The sequence below is a fragment of the Lichenostomus cassidix genome, chromosome 5 (genome assembly GCF_008360975.1).
Source record: "Lichenostomus cassidix isolate B80296 chromosome 5, HeHo_3.0, whole genome shotgun sequence".
Lineage (NCBI taxonomy): Eukaryota > Metazoa > Chordata > Aves > Passeriformes > Meliphagidae > Lichenostomus > Lichenostomus cassidix.
This window is the reverse complement of record NC_139486.1, coordinates 52,616,172-52,638,131: the sequence shown is the minus strand read 5'-3', so window position 1 is coordinate 52,638,131 and position 21,960 is coordinate 52,616,172. Positions and strand designations below refer to the sequence as shown.

General features: G+C 39.5%; 1 protein-coding gene across 4 annotated transcripts in view; it reads left to right on the top strand.

Annotated features, from left to right (window-relative positions):
• MICAL2 (microtubule associated monooxygenase, calponin and LIM domain containing 2) overlaps window positions 1-21,960 on the top strand; it is a 115,437-nt gene that overhangs the window by 53,656 nt on the left and 39,821 nt on the right. The window contains exons 15-25 of one of the 4 annotated variants that reach the window (XM_085063095.1): window positions 1,841-1,912; window positions 2,496-2,645; window positions 3,755-3,859; window positions 5,044-5,262; window positions 5,474-5,575; window positions 6,265-6,393; window positions 11,899-11,997; window positions 12,432-12,512; window positions 13,889-14,075; window positions 15,141-15,229; window positions 15,544-15,646. In XM_085063095.1, the coding sequence (XP_084919221.1) occupies window positions 1,841-1,912; window positions 2,496-2,645; window positions 3,755-3,859; window positions 5,044-5,262; window positions 5,474-5,575; window positions 6,265-6,393; window positions 11,899-11,997; window positions 12,432-12,512; window positions 13,889-14,075; window positions 15,141-15,229; window positions 15,544-15,646 (1,336 nt within the window). The remainder of the gene's footprint in view (window positions 1-1,840; window positions 1,913-2,495; window positions 2,646-3,754; window positions 3,860-5,043; window positions 5,263-5,473; window positions 5,576-6,264; window positions 6,394-11,898; window positions 11,998-12,431; window positions 12,513-13,888; window positions 14,076-15,140; window positions 15,230-15,543; window positions 15,647-21,960) is intronic. The other 3 variants (XM_085063097.1, XM_085063098.1, XM_085063099.1) reach the window with 3 other exon arrangements.

Below are 21,960 nucleotides of genomic sequence, written 5' to 3'. Positions count from 1 at the left end.
TTTTGCAGCTCTGGATAGGGCGTGAAACTAGGCAAAATGGGTGAGAGTATTTGGGTTAGGACAGACTTAGGAGTGTCATAACAGTCTAAAACTAGCTGGGAAATGAAGCTCCTTGGAAAGCAACTGCTTGAGTTTGGGGTTTGGCTGTGGCTTCAGCTTTATGGTTCTTCTCCCTGCAAAAAGTGGTGCTTAGCATTATCCAGGTGTATATATATTAAATGTTCTGTCCAGGCTTTGGGAGAGCACAGAGTGTTGCTAGCTGAACTTTCCATGGCATGGAGTTTGTTCTTTGATTTGGCTGGAGGAGGGATCCTTATCTGGGCACAGGCTGTGAGAGACCAGGAAGCAGGACCTGGAGCTGGTGTGGCTGTAGCTGTTCTGGCAGCCTGTGCCGAGCTGGATCATGTTTTCCATTCTCCTCTTAGTGTCAGCCCGGCTGGAGAGGAACTGAGATTTCCTGTGCTCCAGACTAATAAATGAATGGAGGTGTTTACACAATACAGGGTGCAGCCCTTTTGGAGTCTTGCTCGGCAATTAAATTGCTTTGTCTTTCACTGCTTTGTCAACATGTTAATGAGAGTCCTTTGTGTTGGATTTCTGAAAGGCAGCATCTTGTTTGCTCCATTCACTCAGGCAAATTCTGCTTTTATGTGGCACAGGCTATTATACAGAATACATTGTGCTGTTCTGTGTTCACCCTTTCTGGGTAGACTGATGACTATAGGTAGTGTAAAGCTGGGTTATACTGAGCTGGTGCTTGAAAGACAATGTAGCAAAGCAGAAATAAAGTAATCAAAATATTGTCATCTGATTCTTTTGGTGCTTGCCCAGAAGTTGTTTGGGATTACTTGTATTCACTGCATAATGATTTACTACAAACAGTGTATATGTAAAAAGGAAGCCTGCATTCTTTGATCTTTCTCTCTTTATTCCTTTTTTGTTTTTTTTTTAAGTTGACTGAGCAGTCACTGAGTTACAGCGTGGGCAAATGCAAATAAGTGGAATGTAGTTTATTGTTCATAAATTACCACTGTATCAAATCTTCATGACTGAATTTAATAAGAAGTGATAAAAAATTCTAAGCATTGACTATTTTTCAAGTTTGTGCAGACTGAGTATAAAGTATTATTGATTTGTGTAATCTCTAGTTGAGTGAAGTAATGAAATAGCTCGAGCACAAAAGAGGCAATTTGGTTGCTTAAGTATTGTAATGTTCATCCATAGTTAGGGAGGTGAAACTTATGAGGGAGACAAATCTTTAAGGCAGTCAGTAATTAGTCTGAAAAGGAAATTATGACTGTGTTATGAATTTGTGATCTGCATGCAGACAAGTGGGTTAAGAGAGGATTTGGCAGTTATAGTGGAAGAGTGAGGGGTTTCTGGATTTTGTTACTTCTCTAGGAACCATGTAATCTAGATGAAAATTCACAGAATAGCTGTTGATGTAAAACCTTTCCTCCAAGGATGAGCTAGTGCTTTATGAATTTATAAACTCTCCAGTACTGAAAGAGGGGAAGATAAACACCAAAGTTGTAGGGCCAGTGTTCAGCCAAGTGTATGAGCATGTGTTCTCACCCATGAGAGTCCAGTGAGAGCTCCCAGTCAGGGGTTATGGGACAGCTTTTACTGACCTGATCCCTGCCCCGAGGAGCAATCCTGCTGAGCTGGGGCATCTAGTGGGGCCACGAGACCCCCATGTGTTGGCACTGCTCATCTGTGGGTGCCTGGTTGAGCACAGGCCACACCTAACCTGCCTGGTGATGGAAGTTGTTATCCTCAGAGGAACTGATGGGGTAGACTTGGAAGCTGCTGCAGTAACCCATGGAACTTGTGCTTTCAGGCTGAAGGGAAAACAGAAGAAAGTGAGACCAACAAAAGACGTCGGAAAGGACTCTTTGGTGTCTTTGAGCAGGTTGGTGTTCAGTGGTGCCCACCTGTGTCCAGCTCCTAGATGGGCACCAGAGCTGAGGAAGCAGCAGGAGTTGGGGGGGGGGGCAAAGTTTAGCCTTTGGAGCTTGGCAGGAACAAAAAACCTCTCCCCCAAAACCTTGAATTTACTGTGGTGTGCACTAAAGAAGAGCTAAATTAATTTAAATAATTTGGTAAAGGAGTAGAGCATTAACTAAATGGCACTAGTTTCTGTTCTGACAAAAGAGCAATTAAGGCACTGGGGTTTTTCCTTTCCATAACTCAGCTATTTAGACAATATTTTATTTAAAGAGTTTGCATTGCAGCTTGGTTTCTAGCCCTTCTCTGATTAGTTACCTTTGTGACTCTGCTTTATGTATAGCAGCAGTGATTAATGTTGTCTTTTACTGTACTCTGGGACCAAAGAAAATACTTTTTGGTGACTTTTGCATGCTAAACATGTCATTTTTAGTATACTGTAAACTGTATTTTCTTTCACCCTTTGCTGATAAGGGTGTTATCTCTCTCTTCTCTTCATGAATGTTGTAGGAAACCTAAGAAAAACACAGTTTGTTGTTTCCTTGCAGGCTTCGGGCTTTTCTAGCCAAGGGACGAACAATGGGAAAGAACAGAGTGATGGCAAAGAAGGAATGAACCAGAACAAAGTTAAATCAATGGCAACTCAGTTGTTGGCAAAGTTTGAAGAGAACACTTCAAATACAATTTTGCGGAGACAGGTAGGTCATAGATGAATGTGCAAGTCATCTCTGAAATTAAACAGTAGTCTCTCCCTGTGAAGGTCATGCAGATTTCCAAAGGGAGAACAAGGATCTGTTAGGTGTTTGAATTGGGTTGTAGTTTTTAATACTTTATGCAAATTAAAAGTATTTTTCTCTATACTTGGTGAACAAATACAACTGTCATCGATTGACTAATGCGTATAAATGTATTAATATCTAATGTCTAAAAATCTCGTGTAAGTCAGCCTGTAGAATTTGTATTATTTGGAAGTCTAAGCTGCTTGCAGATAATATTGCAAAAAGCCTGTTGTTGCCTATATTCTTCAAATAAAGGACACGAAATATCCATTGGAGTCCTTTTGTGTGGAAAATCTAGGAAGTGTCAGAAGGGAACCTAATCTTTTGCAAGATGTGTATGGCTGCTGTTTCCATTCCATAACTAGGCAGAATGGAGCACATTTGTGCATTGTACAGTGTTTTCTTGGTTTGTGTGATTAGACATGTTTTAAAAATAATCCCATGCTGCCAAGGTAGGGATGAGATGAGAAGCTCAAAATCCCACTTCAGATGGAAATGGTTTGGATCTGTCACCTGAAATATCTGAAGGAAGGAAGAGCGAGGGGTTGATGTTTTGACAAAGATGGTGGCTTTCTTAATTCTTTGTCCTTGTATCAGTTTGTTTATTTAAATATTTAGGTCCTGCAGCAGTGTAGGCTTTACAGATGTCCAGTGACTTTCTCTATTCTGGAACCAAAGTTGTTTGCAGACTGGCTGGCTGCTTGTCAATGCTCTGAGCTTTCTGTGTGTGGTAAGTGGCCAGAGATTTCCTTGGCCACACTGAAGGAAGTTATTCTGATCAGAAACTCTGTTAAAAATACTGAATGTTTTCAACTTTGGGTATATAATTGATGGTAGAAGTTGCTAATAAAATGGGTGGGTGGCAAATATCTGCAAAATGTGGTGTTAAGCTTCATAGTAGCGTGTCTTTAAAAAGCAGCTTTTATTTCTCTCTACCTCAAAATTTCTTTCAATTCTATTTACTGTCTTCCTTTTTTTCTTTTCTTTCCCTTCACTCTGTCTTTGCAACTTTAAAAATGCTTTACAAGGAGCTAACAGATAGACCAGCCCTGCTCTCTTCTGACCCTGCTGTTAATCCTCGCTTTGCTAAACCTATGGATCCAAGCCTTCTTCCACCTCAACCAAAAAGGCAGGTAGGAAGCTCATGTGGGTAACACCTGGCAAGCACAGCATTTCTCTTACTGCTGGGAACTCACTGTTATTGCATAACAATCCAATGTACAAAGCAATATTTGGATATCATCTGCAGAGCTCACAGATACATTTAGGTGAGAATTGTGAAAACCACATTAAAAGTTTAAGGCTATCTTAAACCTGCTTCACCAGATGAGAAAACTATCTGAAAGTGTGGAAATATCCTAAAAACATAAGCATTGATTTCTGTGACTCCAAATTGTGTAAATGTAATTACACAGCTACATTTAACATGTGAGAAAACTGCAGCAGTACTGGAATATTTGTGCATGTACTTGATGCTTTGGGCTATTGTAATGATAAGGCTAAGAGGGAAACCTGGCAAAAATGTCTAAGATAAATGTTTGAGCATTGAAACAATGATATTGATGTTTTATTTCTACAAGTAGAACTTGTGATAAGAGTTTCTGCTGAAAGCTCTTGCAGCGTCATATGAATGTGGAAAAATTTTGATGACATAGTCTAAATCTTTTTCTTAGTACTTTCACTGACAGCAATCTCATCTCAAACAGTGTTAATACTCACTTTACATCAGAGTTCTAAATTGAAGTTAGCATCCTGTAGTGGCATTTCAAGAGCAGTCTGCAGGAAAATGAGGTCTGTGTTGCATGTGGAAATCTGCAGATCAGAAGCTATTTTATATGAAAACTCAAATTCAGAGATGTGTTCTGAACTCCTCAGAAAATGCCTTAAATCTGAAATACATTATATGCTGACTTGGGTCAGACTAGATCTAGAACTATGGCAAGAACTACTGTTTTAAATCCTTATAATTTGATTTTAAGCTTGGTTTCAGGCAGATGGGATGCTAAAAAAAAAAAAAACAACCCGAAACCTTTGCTATAAACCCTAGAAGGAGATGCAGTTTTTCTGCACTGATGCTGTCTGAGGTTATTCACAAAAACTCACAAACCTAGAGTATGATGTCAAGTTGTGTAGAACTGATTTCAGTGCATGTGCACAAGCACCAGAGGTGCAGTAGGTTTGCAAAGAGTGATGTGAGAACTTTTTATTTCTAGTTATGTGCATGACTCTGCTGCGCTTTTGGAAGCATCCTTAAAAGCTGCATATACTGCATGGTAATGCAGAAAGCAGATTTTTTTTCACTTCAAGTGTTTCCCAGTTTCAGGTGGTAGCTAGGAGTGAACACGAGGTCAGGGAACCCAAACAGTCTTTAAATGGTTCTGATCATATGGCCAGGAGAGCAAAGACTGTGCAAAAAACAGATCCCCAGCCCAGTCTGTCAGAAACCTCTGAAAATCTCGCATCTGCCTGTTCTGCTGCATTTGTACTTTCTGGAGTGCTTGAGCGTCTTCAGCACCTGGAGGAAAAAATGAAACAGGTGACAAGCAACTTCTTTTCTTTTCTGTCTCTTGAGTATATCTGATAATCTGTGTACTGTGTTTTTGCTGGCTTGTTCTCTGTTGACTGTAGGTTGTGTTAAGACTATGAGAAGTCTTTCTACAAACTCCTTTGTTCTTTTGATGGATGTGGTTTTAATTGAAATATCTCTCTTTCTTTTCTTGGCTGTCCTTCCCTGGCTGTCACTGCAGAAAAGAGCTCAGACCATAGCAAATAGGGAATTCCATAAAAAGAACATTAAAGAGAAAGCAGCACATCTCGCCTCAATGTTTGGATACATGGAATTTCCGAAGGTGAATTTTAAGTTTTGCAGCTGAAGAACTGCTGAATTGGAAGACATATAAGAATTCATGAATGGAAGAAAAATTGCAGTGGTTTTGGTTTTAACTCTCCTTTCATTCTGTGTGGATCTGAAAAGTAATGTGGATTCCACTGAAACTAATAAAAAGTTTTGTTTAAAATAAATTTAAATATTTAATAAACACTAAATTTTAATAAATTAAAATTAATGGAAATATTAAATAAAATTTAAATAGTAAAATTAATATTATTTTAAATATTAAAATTTAATTGAGGTAGAACACAATCTGAATCATAAAGCTAATCAGAGTGCTTTACCAGGAGAGCAGTGTGTTCAAATAAACTGTCTTGTGCTTTAGCACACACTGCTGGCTCAGTTTCTAATCACTTGGTGAGCAGTGGTACTTAGTGCGCTCTGTTTTTTCCTATATTTCATTATGCTTTCTCCCAGCACTATCTTACCTTACTGCCCACTGTGAATATTTTAATTAAAAAATTAGTACAATAATATCATTTACCATGAAGGTGCTGTGATGATTTCCATGGGTCCCTACTGTGCAGAAATACAGAGAAGAGTAGAACTGTCATTGTTATCTCTCTGGTGTTTTTGATGCATGACTGTGAACTTAACCTGTGTTTGTCACTGTCTCTTGGGTAACTCTCCTGTTTCTGCTCTACACAGAATAAGCTACCTACTAAAGGCTTATCCCATTCTCAGCCCCCATCTCCCTCTTGCCCTCCACCTCATCATTCAGCTGTTGATGCTTCATCATCTGTTGGTTCAGCTTCCTCTGCTGTTTCTTCTCAACAGGTACTCTATTAAGAGATTTTTCATGTAAAACCCAAACTTGTACTCAAGCTGCTTGAGAAATGGCTTGGATGGAAGGTGCTGCCAGCAGACCTGTTGTATAGGTTGTAATTCACATTTGAATCAAACTTTACTCTGTTTATTGTTGTTAAATCTGCATGTTTGTAAGAGAATGTAATCATCAGAAATGGCTCAGGTAAAAGCTGAAGAACAAGGCAAATAGTTAACATTTTTTTACTTCAATTCTGAAAATTTTGCATTGCTGCTTATTTTAAATAATCTGCTGTTGGATAATACCACAGGCATGCTGAAGAAAGCTTCACATTGTAAAGCAAACTGGATGCTGTGGGGTTAGTTAGTTGTCCTTGGGTGGCATTTGTGTTTCTTTCCATAAGAATATCCATCTGGTCTGCTGGGGAAAACCTGCACAATAATGGTTATTTTAACCAGAGGACATTTCTTAGAATTGTATGAGCACTTAACCAATACAGACATTTTATTGTTTGTTTATTTAATCATTTGTACTTTAAACTTGCTTCTGCATGTTAATTGCTGGAGTACAGTTCTCTGTAACAGCAGAGTTTAGAGAAAGGAAACTGAAAGACATGAGATGATACTTGAGTCAGAGATTCTCAGTTCTTTCTACTTAGGCTGACAATGGGCTGTGCTGAAATGCCTGGCACTCCTTCCCCAGGGAAATACAGGGACCACAGCCCTTCAAGGACACTGCAAGCTCAGCAGGTGCCTTGCTGCAGTAATCCCCTAATTCCCTTCAGCTTCAAAATAATTCCTTTGCCTGGATTTGCCACTTACTTTTTATGACCTAAGAGGTATAGCATGTGATGGGTTTTAAGCTTAGTCATGGTTTCCAAAAGATTGGGGGCTGATACTCATTTGATTTGGAGAGCTATTGTGACTGCAAAGAGAGTTTAAAAAAAAAACATACTAAACCAAACCCAAGCCATCTGAAAAGCCCTTTAGAATATGAGAACTTGGCTTTTAATCATATGGAAATGCTGTGAGCAATAATTTCATTGGGACTTTAACATCTCTTCTTGTAGAACCTTTCTTCAATCTTTTTTTTTTGTATATTTTAAAAACTGCATTTAGTTTAAAGTGCACTGACAGCCTTTATTAGTTTGCCATTGTATTTAAATGGTGTGGCAATAATTTGTTGTGACTTGGTTTTACTCAGGCTGAGTTTACTTCAGTTGAAAAATGCTTTCTCTAGAGATACTGGCAGAATGCAGCACAGTTGAAGCAAGAAAATCTAGTTCTGTCACTAGCACAGTAAATATATGTTCATCTCGCTGGGTAAATATTTGGCTGGCTAAGTAGGACTGCATTTACACTTTGGTAGATCTGCATGCATGAGCATCTTGATGCCTGTAAACAGAGCTCCATAGGTTGTACAGGCTCAGGGCTTTTTGTACAATGAATGCATTTCCTAGGTGTAAATGTGGTGTGTTTTGTGTGGCATTTTGGAGAATTTTTAAATGGCAGGTCTGGAAATGATCAGGTGATCTTTTACTCCTCCTGTCTGGGCAGATGTGGCAATGGAATCTGTCCATGCCATTTCATGGTCAAATTGTTGTCCCTGTGTTTTATCCTGATAAATTGCACTCTTTTCAGAATGTGAGAATTTTATCCTACTCTATAAAACACTGACTAAATGTGCATTGCTATATAAATAAAAATTCTACAGTATTTCAGATGCAGAGTGTGCATTTTCAAGTGCTGTGTATGATAATTCAAGAATACGTTTGGACCTCTCTGCTGTGAATATGTACCAGGAATCGCCTGTGTCTGTTATCTGGAGGGGGTTATAGGTCTCAGAAATTGTATTTCTAGCCTCTGTTCTGAGAATTATCTCTAGGTAAGTCTAGACTTCAGTATCAGAAAGTGTTTTGGGATTGATAAACCAACAGGAAGAGCTCCTGTGTGTTGTCAGTGTTTCTGCTTTTTTTTCCCAGCAGAAAAACAGAAGGTAATAGAAGTGTTTTGAGTTCTATAAGGTGTCATGATATGACATATAAATATTGGCACCCTCTCATGGTTTTAAATAGCTAGTGCTGTCACTTTAATTTTAGGTGAGTTCTGAGGTTGTTACCAGACATGACAATCCATTGCACCTGTTGAGTTTTCACTGGAACAATATTAGTTATGGTGACACAGTTATTGAAAAGGGTGGCTATGAAATCATACTGTCTAATTACAGAAACTTGTTATTAAGTCTAAATCCTGAAAGGAACACTTGAAGGCTGTGGGACCATATTGTTTCTTTCAAGACATGCAGTCATTACAACTTAATAAGAATTACCTTCTGTGTGCAATATGCCAGTAATAATCAAAAGTACCCTCTAGTTTTAATCAGCTGTCAAAATTCACATAGCTGGAATTGTGAATCAGCATATATTATATTACAGGCTGGGCTTTGGTTATTCCTGTTTTCTGCTTGAAGTTGGATTGACTTTTAAAAAACTCTGTTCATGTGAGCTCTGCACGAGTGAATCCACACAGTGTGTCGTAAGAACAGTGAACTTTTTGCAATCAAAAGGTTTTGCTCCCTGCAGTGCTTGGACCAACTACTTCCCCTCAGTGACGTGACTAATTACCAGCAGTAAGCAGGGCTTGGGTGTTTCCTACACACAGTAACTTATTACTCAAATGTTGTTTATCTCAGAAGGAAAATATATGTAGCAGGTTGTACCAAAAGCAAATAAATCAACCTCAAAGCAAAATAAGACCAGGAAAATCATTAACGATGTGAAAGAACAAAGGGAAAGCATTGTATGCTTTTGGAGGCAGAGAGCATATTTCCTTTGTTTTATGAGAATAATGCTGAGGCTTACTTGGCTGGCTGTGGAGTTCTGAATAATAGCACGGGGAAATACAGAATGTAGCTTTCTCTTGCCTTGTTAATAAGCACCCTGATCAACCTACTGAAAAGCAACATGCCATTGACAGGTCCACAGTCTGAGGAAATCACAAACACTAGGGATTTTAAGCATTTTCTGGTTGTTTCCTAAAATTCACTGTGTAAGGGAACTCTTTAGGATTCCTTTTCAACAAAGGCTTTAGAGCTGCTGGTATGAACCTGCCTGGATTGTGAGCAGTAGCTTGTTTCATGCAGGTGGTGGCCTAAGCATTGCAAAGCTGTGTGTGTGACTTCATGTACAGCAGTGGCCTCAGGGGCAGCAAGGACATTCTCTGCTTGTCTCTGAGGGTGGCAGGTGCTCTTGGGGCTGCCCTGGTGGATCCTCATTGCTGGTGATTGAGGGGCATTTGAATAGAACAGAATAGTTCTGTTGGATGTACAACAAATATCTTTGCACCAGTTCAGGGCTGACCAAAATTTAAAGCATGGTTTTAAGGGCATCATCACTAAATTAAATGGAAATCCCATTTGCTTTTACTTGGAATGTGAATTCACATTCATTACAATAAAACTTCCTTTTAATAACATTTTTAAGTATATATAAACATGCAATTTTCTTGTTTTGACTTGTTTAATGTTGACATAGATTGTTCCAATGGGTGGAGAACAGAAATCAGCCAACCTGATGAATTTCAAGGTGTAGTTCAGGCTCAAGGATACTTTTCCTGAAATGCAACTACTTGCACTTTAAGCATAGCCTTGTTATTTAACTGACTGTTATCTAGTTCAAGGCAAACTTTCTGCTTCACCTGACTTAGAATGCTTTCTTTTACCTTGGAGGTTGTGTGCAAGAAGTTGCACATGGCCTAGAAATTGCTGAGCATATTCAGAAGTGCAGAACTTGGGGAGAAAGATTCCTTTCTTCCATATTCTTAAACAAATTAAAAGAAGGTATTTTTCCTGTAGTAGCAAGTAGCACTTCTTGCATTGGTTTATAATTTGGTGTACCACTCAGGGACAGCATTGTGGTATGTAATTAGCAGGTTACTTTACAGTTGTTACCCAAAAGTTGTCGAAATATTGAATAATATTTTAAAGTCTTTTTATATTAAACAAAACCAAACAGTACAGAAATTTGTCCCTTGAATGGCCTTTGTAGTCTTAACATGTTTATTTTGTACCTGCCTGGATACTAAATTAATATGAGAGAACTCTCAAAATATAAGGGGAGCTGTAAGGGGTTGGACATGTTTCCTTGAATTTTTTATTAGCAAGGGTATTTTTTGCCATATTAATTTTTGAAAACACACCCCAGTGCATTATAGGTGTTTTTAAACTTTACAGAAAATACTTTAAAATAGTTTTGAAGTGTTGCAGATACTGTTGCTTTTTTGTTTTTCTCCTTTCTTCATGGTAACTTTCTGATATTTTAAAACTTCCCAATTAGCAGGACTTGGTGCAGTGGCAGTAGACTAATCATTTCACTGAGAAGAGTGGGACTTCCTTAACATTTGGGCTCTGTAGGAGGCAGATGGAGTGTAAGATCTGATGTCTTTTTCTTGAGAATACATGACAATGCCCTGACATCAGAAGCAGAATACCAGATCCCTGGCCAGACCAGGATGGCCCTTGCTGCATTTGGTACCAGAGAGGTTGTGAGATCTTACATAGAATAAAATAGAAAGCTAAAATCCAAATCACTACAGGAAATTTGATTTAGGGTAGAAAATATTTCTATAAACATGTGAAGTCTTTACAGTCTTTTTTCTAGGACCAGAGTACCTACCTACCTGCTACCACTCACACACTGAGGCACACACATCTGTCCTTGTCCAGTCCCCAGGCGTGTGTCCTGTCAGGGAAACAAGGACCATGCAGTCATCAGTCTGTCTACTGTGCATTTGGAGCCACAGCCTAAGGAACTGATGTCTCCTTGCAGGCCTGATTGACAAATTTGGTTAAAAAACAGCCTAACTTTCATGGCAATAGTGTGGTGAGGCAGATTAAAGGAGATGTTACCCTTTCATGAGTGTAGTTTCTCCAGTTTCCCTAGCATTACAATGAGTCACTGGGGAGAGGGCAAATGGTTGCCCTGTGAGCATCAACAAAACATTTCTGTGTGGGACTTGGCACGTGCATTTTCGTATAATTTTCCCTGAAATGTCAGAGTTTGTGGAGTGTTAATGTGGAGTTTAATCCCTCCCCTGTTCTGAAATGTAACAACAAAGTCCCAGAGAAACTGAAGTGAACAATAGGGGGTTTTTTAAAATCTGTCAGAATGTCTAGCTCAGATAGGCAGGCAGTGGCTCCCAGCTCAGCCTTTCAGGGACACAGCAGGAGGCCTTGTGCTGCAGAAGCAGCATTTGCTCCCATCAAGAGCTTCTCAGTCATCCCCAGGGAAAAGTGGGTGGGCTGCACAGAAGCCTTCTGTGGCCCCAGCTGGACCACGCTGGTCACGCATGAACATGCTTGTGCTCTGCTAGGCTTCCCCTCAGCTCTTTCTCCTGCCTCCCTTTATCCATGTTTGCATGTCTCCAAATCTTTCTTGTCCTTTTTTGCCTTTAAATTCTCTTTCAAGGCTAACTAAAGCTCTTCCTTCTATTCTTCATCTTCTCCCCTTTCCTGGTTAGATGACTGTAGGAAAGGTCTCACGTGCAATTGGAGCTGTGGCTGAAGTTCTTGTAAATCTGTATGTGAATGATCACAGACCCAAGCCACAGCTTGAACTGGTAAGACTAAACCCACAAAGAAACAGTAACTTGACTTAAGAGTAGTGTTTCCAGAATGTCTCCTTACTTAAGACCCCAGCTGTGGAGCACTTGTAGCCTTATGAAGGGTCTTAGTCTAAACACTTACTAAAGAATCAAGTGCACGTTGGCAAAATATGCTGATGTGTGAATGTGTTGGAAATGTTGCTCACCATGTCTTCTATTTATATTTTTATTACTTGACTGCATGAATTAAAACTTCAGGAGGCTTTTATTAAATGTAATTACCATAGAATTAGTAACAGAAGACAATTATCATTCAGGGTGGCTTCTAAAGAAAGTTTTGTGCAGTACATGCTTATGCAGTTATTTTTAACACACAAGTGCTGAATCACCATGCCTCCTTTCGAAGAGGGCTGTTTCTTAACTCTGACACTGTTCTGTGTTGAATTCAGAAGCGGTCTCTGGACAGAGCTGCAGGTTCTTGCCCCATTCCTCACTCTCCATCTGCTGCCTCCGCTGCTCAGAGCTGTCAGGTATTGGGAAGCCAAGTAACGTGTTGTGTTGTGGTGATGACACCTTACTTACCAGCCAGCACTAAACTCAGTTGTTTCAGCTTCGTTGTAACCATCTGATCTATTAACACCCTGTTTCTAGAAACACATCTGTGTGGTTTTCCATTTGCATGGTTGTTCATTTGGGAAGTTGTATGCTCTGAAATGATCCATCGCACAAAATGGATTGCTAATGGCAGATTTGGAAAAGGATTCTTGACTTTTAAGAAGACAAGACAATGTGACAATGACAGCTGTGAGTTCTACTTAACATTAAAAAATGGTTCCAAGGATGCCTTTTGCTGGCACATTCAAGATGGCTTGTGTGGACTGTGTGCTGCTGTCTGAACGTGCCTTGGACTTTGACTCCTCCATCCCATGTGTGGTACCTCTCCTGTGACAGCAGGGATGGTGGAAGGGGAGGGAGATGGTGATGGATGTGGCAGACACAGCACACTCATCTGTACCAACCTCTAACCAACCATCATACAACAATGCAAAGTAATGTCCTCATACCTGCCTCTAATAAGAAAAGGGAAGTCTAGTGGCATCTGATCAATTTATAATGTATGTTTCTGTACCTCCTGCATGTATATCTAAGAGAGGATGAGGTTTGTGGCAATTAAAGAATGTTAATTACCAGCCTAATTTCAACAGACTTTCCAAATAGTTTCAAGTTGTTAATGTGGATTGTATTTTGAAGTCCAATGTGTTAAAAATGTTCTGAATGTCTGTGGTAGGAAACAAACTAACTTTTAAAGTTAACCAATCCCCAGGTTGGGCAGTAGTCTTGGGAGGAATACGGCTGAGAGGGGAGGCACGTCTGTGGCGATGGGAAGGGTGGTTCAGACAGCAGCGCTGAAGACTGTCTGCTTTTTCTCCTGGACCTTAAAACACAAGCCTGCATTTTCCTCCAGAGTGTGTCTGACCTGAGTCTTCAGGCTGTCTCTTTGCTTGGCTCCAGGTGCAAGTCTGTTGTTTGAGGCTGGCGAGGTGTGCCCTCACCTCCTGAGAGAGACACAAGTCCCTGAGCCAGGGCGGTGCACGGTGACGAGGGAGCGCTTGGGGATGACGCTGCTCTTGGACCTGAGTAATCAAAATGTTGGTGAACTCCCAGAGGGAAACTGGGTGCAAGTCCAGCATAAAAGTCACCCCTTAAACTCCTTGTGATGTCTGATTTATTAATTGCTGCATAAACCTACAGAACTGTAATAATGAGTAATAAAAAAAAGCTGACCAATGCTTATTGTAATTGTGCTGTGGAATGCTTCAAGCAGCTAAAGCAGTTGCCCCCTTCACAAGGATTTCTATCTGGGTGTAGAGGCACAGCTTAATGTTCTTTTTTCATCTTTTATCAGGGTTCTCTGCGAAAAGAATTCCCTAAGTCTATCGGGGGGAGTGACATTTGTTATTTCTGCAAGAAACGGGTCTATGTCATGGAGCGGCTGAGTGCAGAAGGCCACTTCTTTCACAGGGAGTGCTTCAAGTGTGAAATATGTTCTACAACACTCCGCTTAGGAATTTATGCCTTTGATGTTGAAGAAGGTAATGTAGGAGCTATTTAGGACTATTTTGAAATGTCTGAGTATTGGTGCTTTTAGTGGAACTAGGGGAAAAGATTTGGCCTGGTAGCTTGGTCAGGAGGAGGTCTGCCAAGTGTGTTGTTTATGTCCATGCTGATCTTTGAGTCCCTGTACTTGCAGTCCTAGTCTTTCAAAAGAGTTGAGTTAAGACAGACCTGAGCTTTAAATGAAGAAATCCTCAATGGAAAATAAGCTGAGTGACCAAAAGGCACTTTGTCCAATCACAGGTCAAAGTAAGCAAGGGGGAAAAAGGGGTGAGGTTTCTCCAATAATAGAGAGTTGTTATTATCTCTCATTTAAAACTGACCATTAAATAACGTGATCTGTAAGGACAAGCTGTAATAGTGGCAGATTTACATGGGTGGAGGGAATATAAGTTATTTTTTCTTAAGATGTTATGGTCAGGAGTTGAAAGCCTTGAAAGAATTGGCCAAGCACAGTGTAATTTATTCCAGACTCCAGGCTGCTGTAGAACAAGATATTCAGATCTCGGGTGCTCAATTCCACCTAGAGCCTGGGGTTTGCCTTCTTCTTTTTCTCTTTTTTCTTAGTTTGGAATGGAATTATCAAACTGAATAGAAAGTCCCTTGCCTCTTCCAAATTATTTGAGTAGATCAGAGTATTGACCTGATTTCCCTCTGCAAAAGGATTAAAGATTCAAGGTCAAAGAGGTTCTTTTTCAACATGGAGAATCTGGAAAGATGTATTTTTGAGCTGATTATTTAACTTTTTTTTTCTGCTTGATGTCTTTGTGACTTTGTATTTATGGGATGTAGTTTTTTTTACTGTTTATTAATCTTATACCTGAGTTATAGATAAATGACCTTGTGTTATTGAACTAATATCTGCGAAATCTGTAAAGAAACATATTCAGAACTGTTAATCAGAGTCAGTGCCAAGTTTCCCATTCCTTTGGCTTCCCAACCATTCATTATCCTGGTTTCATATTTTTATAGATGGGACAGTGAGTTTTCAGTCCACATACATATAGATAACATATACTATAACTGAATTTTTCCTTTTGTAGGTAAATTTTACTGTAAACCTCATTTTACGCACTGCAAAATGAGTACAAAACACAGAAAGAGAAGAGCAACAATACAGGTCCATGGAAAGGTATGGATTGATTATATTGTTAATGCAATGTTGAGGCAACTTTATCTGGAGCACGGTGCAATACTTTTATGTGTGGGGATGTTTTCTAATTAATGTGCAGTAAAATGTGTGCTAAAACACAAACCTCCTGGTTCTGTGAGTTTGGTTTATTTATAATGTGGCTCTCAATGGAATTTAGCTTTTCCTGTGCAAAGTAAAGAACTTAAGAGCAACTGGATGTGAAATGCATATAAAGACTTGAAGATAGTAACAGAAACTGGACTTACATACTTTAGAAGCATATTTAACTTTTTTTTTTAAATGCTTTTTATAAGGAGGCGATAGAAGCGTGGAAGCAAGTGGAAGCAAGCAAACCCAGGGAGATCACCACAGAAAGCACTTTGTCTGCTGCTAGCAGTCCAGAGGACAGGTCCCCAGGTATCCTGACTTCCTTCTTTAGGGGCACTCTAAGCTGGCCCCTGCGGGTGACAAGGGATCTGCTTGACATTCCCAGACGCCTGTCTAACTGGATGCATGGTTTTCTGCACGCTACCCAGCTCCATTTCAGGGACAATGCATATAACTATACCTACTTGTACGAACTCCTGAGCCTTGGTGTGCCACTCCTCTGTGCTCTCCTAGAGGTACTTACTCACATGTACCGGGAAGCAGAGCTATCACTTGAAAACGTGCTTGAATGGGTCAAAAGATTCTGTAGGGTTTGAATCTTTCTACGTGTCTTGCTCAGTTGTGCCTTTCAGATTTTCAAAATTAACAGCCCAGCTGTTTTTCTCGAGGGAGATTTTTTGGTTTGGAGGGTTTTATTTTTGCTTTTCATGCAATTTCATGCATGACTTCACTGAACAGTGGATTCCTTCTGATAGAAACGAGGTACAATTGAAATTTTCAACATAAAATGTACTGTATGTTAGAGCATGAAGGACAGTGTCCAAACACATTTCCACAACATGGAGACAGATGAAGGATATTTTGTAGATTATTTTTCCTCCAATTTTATTCTGTGATCAGACCGCTGGGGAAGATGGTATGTTTTGAAACCATTTTTCTCCCTGCCTGCTGTTCCCAGCTTTTTTTTCCTTTTTTTTCATTTAGACCAAGAAAGAATGTGTGTTCTTTCAGGGATTTTTTTCTGACAAATGACTGGGTTTTGAAACCTGAGTATGGCGCATAGCTTTTTTTTTCTTGCTTTCATCTTTGCTCTGGGTTTTGAGGTTTATAACTTGCATGAATATGTTTTTTAAAAATCGTGTATATAATTCACATTGGTCCTAGTCATGCCTTTTGCATTGCTTACATGTGATAGATACTTTTTGTTGATAGTGGGTATTATCTGTTCCACTAATTTATTTAAAGTTTTTGAATAAATTTGAAGAGCAATGTTAGTTGAGTGAAGGCTTGATTGAAATTTTAAATCAAAGGAACTGGTAGAAAGAACTAGACTGACACTCCTCAAGTCAAGGCTTCCTCATTTGGTGGCTGCTTTGAGGAATATCAATTTATGGAGCACTTCTCTTTAACTGAAGTCACTCCTGTTGTGCTTCTGGGCCCGCACTGCTCCCAGTGTCTTTTGGAATTTAAAAAAATATATAAGTGTAGAACAAACATGAAAAGCCTATAACTGTATTCTTAGGAGATTACTTCTTACTTGGGTAATTCATTTCAATGTGTGCAGCTGTTGGCAGAAAAGTGAAGTCTGGAGCAGCAGATAAGTAAATTTCTTTCAGATGTCCCTCAGCAAGGTCTGCCTTAATCAGAAGGTGTCTGAACAGGTTAAATGATCTGTTTAGCAGCAAGGACACAGCGACATCCCAATTCTGATTATTTTCAGCCTAGTTAGCCAGTGAGGTAAGCATGTTCCCTGCCTTTCAAGTACTTAAATATATTCAGAAGTTTACTAGGAAATAGGTAAATACTTAAACCTGGCAATATGTGTAGCCTAAAATTAAAAGCATCTGTAGCATTTATTTGTAGCCAAAAGAATGGGACATAAAGAATAGGAAATACTGTTGCATTCAGTTAGTACCAAAATTGAGGATCACCTTCCAGTGGTCTCAAATGACTGTGCTGCTTATGGGCTGGAAGGGTTTTTGTTTTGAATTTTTTTTGAGGGTTTTTTTTTTTTTTTTAATATAATGTGGGAAAAGATGATCTGAATTGTTTTGCCTCTTAGGTATTAAAAGAAAATGTGTCTGCTGTTTAAAATAAAAGAGAAACTGGATCTTTCTCCTAGATAGTATGACTTTCTTTAAACTCTGAGGATGAGCTTTTTGCATTTTAGAGTGGTTATGTATTTTGGGAAAAAATTGTTAATTATGTGCACTGAACTTGAAAAAGTGCTTGAAGAAAATTGTTAGATATAAGGTAGCATACCTTTGAAATAAATTGACATTAATGCTCAAACATGTATTCAGCCAAACTTTGCTGCAACATTGACTGGACACAGCAATAATTATAGTAACATGGTTGCCATCTGTATATATGTAATTTATCTGTACCTTTCTTATAGCATTTAAAAAGCCCTACTTTGAAACACTGAATTATTTTAAATTATTTGCTTATGATAGTAACTGTTTCACCCTAAAATGGAGGCAATCTGGAGTGTGATTTGCCATGTTCCTCCTGCAACACAGCAAACTGCTGAGTGGTCAAGTTTTAAAATTTGGGCTGCCATCGATTTTGATTTCAGTTTGTCAATAGGAGAGTCTTTAGGAACACTTTTTCCTAAAGTTTTCTCCTGCTGTTTACTATGGCAGAGTGACCATAATTGTAAACTTAGAGCAAATGGTGATGTAGTAAGAAACTTGGAAATCTCTGGCCAATGAACTGAAAGTAAATGAATCTTACTAGTGGAAAAGTTTAAAAATAAGATTCTTAAAAAAAAAACCACAAACCAAAATGAAAAACAAACCAACAAAAAACCAACTAAAATGTGGTGTTGGTTTTATATAGATTTACATAATGAGGCATAAAACCCCTAAATTTTCACAACAGAATTCAGGAACTTGCATAATGAAAATGTTTTCTTGGGGAATCTTAATTACTATACATATTCCACTGGGATTTTGCAGGTGATTCTGTTGGGAGGGTTACTTTATTGGTATCACTCCAATTGGTAGATTCTTCATCTTATTATTCTGCTAGTAATATTCATACCTACTTGTCCTCATTGATAACTGAATGAAAAAAAAAGCGGTTTCATTTTGGCCAGTTCTTTGTACCTGTGTAATCTTTCTGATGCTTTCCTACATAACCAAGTGAAGTTCTGTGTTTTCTTCCCTGCTGTCTCCTCTGCCAATCTCCCTCATTGCTTTTAGTCCAATTCAACATTCCGGTGCTGCACCCGCTCACTGGCTGAAGCCTTTCTGCTCTCAGGTGATTTTTGTTTTTTTTTCCAGTTTCAAAATTACATTACTAACCCTGTTGTTTGACAGCATTTCATTGTGTGTTTTGGGGGGTTTTTTAACTGTTGGAGCAATCTGTGTGTCTGGTATATTAATGGAGCTTTGGCATGATCATTTAACCTGTTGCTGAGTTCACAATTCTAGAAAAGGTGTCGTCTGTGCTCTTTGTAGGAAATGTTTTTCTCTCTGTGTCTGTGCATGTGCTCTTCCCTGTGCCTTTAAGGTAAGTTAGGCAAGAAAAGGGTTTCTTGAAAGACCTAGTAAAAGCCTTATTTCTTCCAAAGAGCTGAAGGAAAGATTTAAAATAAGGTCAGGGTGTGATTACCCCGCTGATTCTCCTGGTTAACATGAGCACCTATTTCCATCTGAGCACTTCCCTGCTTTCCTACTGGAGAAGTATAGAATCAAAAGGTTCTGTAGAAAAAGTAGGCAAAACTGTGCAAATTCTAGTCTTCTACCCCAAGTGACATAGTAGGCAGGCTTAAAAGTGCATGTGGTTCTCAGGCTGAAATATCAACATGGCAAGTTCCAGAGTGTTTTGGATTGAGTGGTTTTATTAACTAGGCTCCGTTTGGCACTCTGAATGGATTTATCTTGCTGCATGAGATATTGTCACACCCCACTCCATGACCAACTTCCACCATTATTTTGTAGGTATTTTTTACATGAGTTCCAGTTTGTATAATCCCAAGGTGACAGTCTGGAAGGGGAAGTGAATCCCAGCAAGAAGCAAGGGCTCAGGCTGACCAGCAAGTGCACTGAGGGTCTGGCTGATGTGCTTATAACCCAGCTGTCCCTGCCAAGGATCCCTTTCAAAGGGAAGGGTCTTTGGGAATAGATTCTAGGAGGAGTTTTAGGAAGGGCCAAACATCCTCTGCCATTGGCCCTGTTTCACACACCTCAGGCAGGAATGTGGAAGGCAGCAGGGCCAGAGCCCCGTGCTCCTTATCTTGCTGGTCTGTATGTTTGCATGACTCAGCCAATAGTATTTATTTGTGTGGGTATCCTAAAATGACTTGATGGCTTTCAAAGTCCCCACGCAGTGCTCACACAGAATCTGAGTATTTTAAACGTCACTTCCTGCCCAAATGGCTGGGATGTGAATCCCTATGTATTTCAGGGCTGCAGTACATTGTTACAAAGCTCAGCATACTTTAATATGAAGGTCATGACATAAAGGTCTGTCATTTCAAACCTCTTCCTATTGCTGTGTTTTTTTACTCTCTGTTGCAGAGTCTTCCTTGCTCTTCCTGCCCAGTGAGGATTCTGTCCTTCTCCTCCTAAATCTTCTGTCTTCATTTTACTTTATTATCTTAACTGAATATTTTTATTAAATAGTTTCTAACGCTGTATTTAAATTTTCACATGGAAATTCTGTATTTTGCACACGGTGAAAATTGTTTTAGCTTTATTTATGATATCTGCTGTAAACAAAAATAAATGTAGTTCTTTATAAGTCTCCTTGTTTCATCTCTTCCTTTTATAATAATTTCCTGGGTATAGAGACTTAGCAGTGACTTCACGCTGGTTTTGCAAATTCCTCTTGTGGTGGATGCTGTGGTGTTATTCTGCTTGTGGCCTGAGCCAAAGGCCTGAGAGTTTCACTGTGGTGGTGTAATTGCATGTGGGTCCCTTTTGGAAGGGATGCACATCAAGGTCCTTGACAAGTTATCCCATTGCTGCAGATCCAAGGTGCCTGGTGTTGGGATTTATCCTTCCTGGGAATGATAAGCTGGTGTTGGTGGGCATGGGGGTTGCTTGTGTTGCGTACACACACAGCACTTGTCCTCTTCTCTTTGGCCTCTGTTACCTTTCCTTATGTTGTTATTTTATGTATTAGCATATGCCATAAAGGTATTAAGTTAATGTGTTTGGATTTTATATTGTGTTCAGGAAAAGCAGGTAATAAATGAGGATAAATCTTTACCTTTGCTACTCACTCTGGAGTACTCTTCCCAGTATCTTCTGGACCCCCGGAAGCTGCAGCTCATGGTTACCTATTGCCTGTTAACAGTTGCCTTATTTTATTTCATTTTTTTTAATTTTCATTTTTGTATTTTGAGATGGTGGTTGAATTCCTTTTAAACAGCAGATTCTCCAAAAGAGCTTTCCTAAGTCTTGCTCCCCTTCATTTTCTTTCTTTTGCTTACTCTGCAATTCTTAAACTATAATCTCTTCCTTTGTATTTCAAGAAAAAAAAACAAATCCCAGCAAGAATAGTCCCAACAATTTAATAGAAAGATTGTGCAATTTCTTTTTTAATGGATTAAAGCTGAGCCTCACTGGGGTTGTTTGAATGACAGAAATTAATTTTTTTAATTGTTACTAAAGACAACATTGCCAAAGAAGAACAAATGTTATTCTCAATGACCTATTCCATCTTCCCTGCCAAAGGAAAAGCCACCATGCACAATACAAACTTTGCTCTCTGAGGGGGAGGTGATTTCCATAATGAAACCAGTGGGCAAAAAATGCTATTGAGGACAGTACTTGGCCAATACAATAAAGTATTGGCAAATACTTTATTGCAATGGATGAAGCAATTTGCATAAAACTGAATTTACTCTTTGCACAATTTAGAGTTTTAGGCAGAGACAGTGGCAGGGAAACATCAGAAGAGGTTTTTTGTGTCTGCAGAAGGTGATGATTTGTTTGGCACTGGAGCTTTGAGAGGCATCAGATGTTCATGCTGTTCTCATACAGTTTCACTTACTCCTGCTAAAATATCAGTACAATAATGTGGAATTGGGGTAATGTTACGAATCTGGATTTGTTTCTCATGGAGATGCAGAAGGCCCAAATAGTCACATCACTAGACAATCCTATCTGTAGAGGGATATACCATGCAGTAAACAGCCCATGTGCTAGTGGACAAGACAGGACACGGTGTATGGATAAGAACTAAAACAGACGAAATGATCAGCATGAGGGGAGCGAGTTTGTATTAGTTCTCTCACTCTCAGTCAAAATTATTACACAATAAAACCACATATTCCCTGTTTTATTCCTGGTAATGCCACTGAAGGGAGAGCCTGGTGGGTTAAGCTCTGTGTGAATTTACCAAGCTGGGGCTCCTGTCCTCATCTTGCTGTATGGGCAGAGCTCCCTGTGAGCAGAAGACCTGGACCTTCCTATTGCTCTGCTCTGGAGTTCTCTCCAAAGCCTGGGGTGCTCCCTGTCCCCCTGTGCTGGCAGCAGTGCCCCCCAAACCTGTAATGCTCTGTTCCTTTGCTGAGCTGGAGTCATTTGGGAGGCAGACAGGCTGCTGCTGTGGGCTCACCCTGACCTTGAAGTGGGTGCTTCCCAAACCTGTGGTATTGGAGCAGAGGA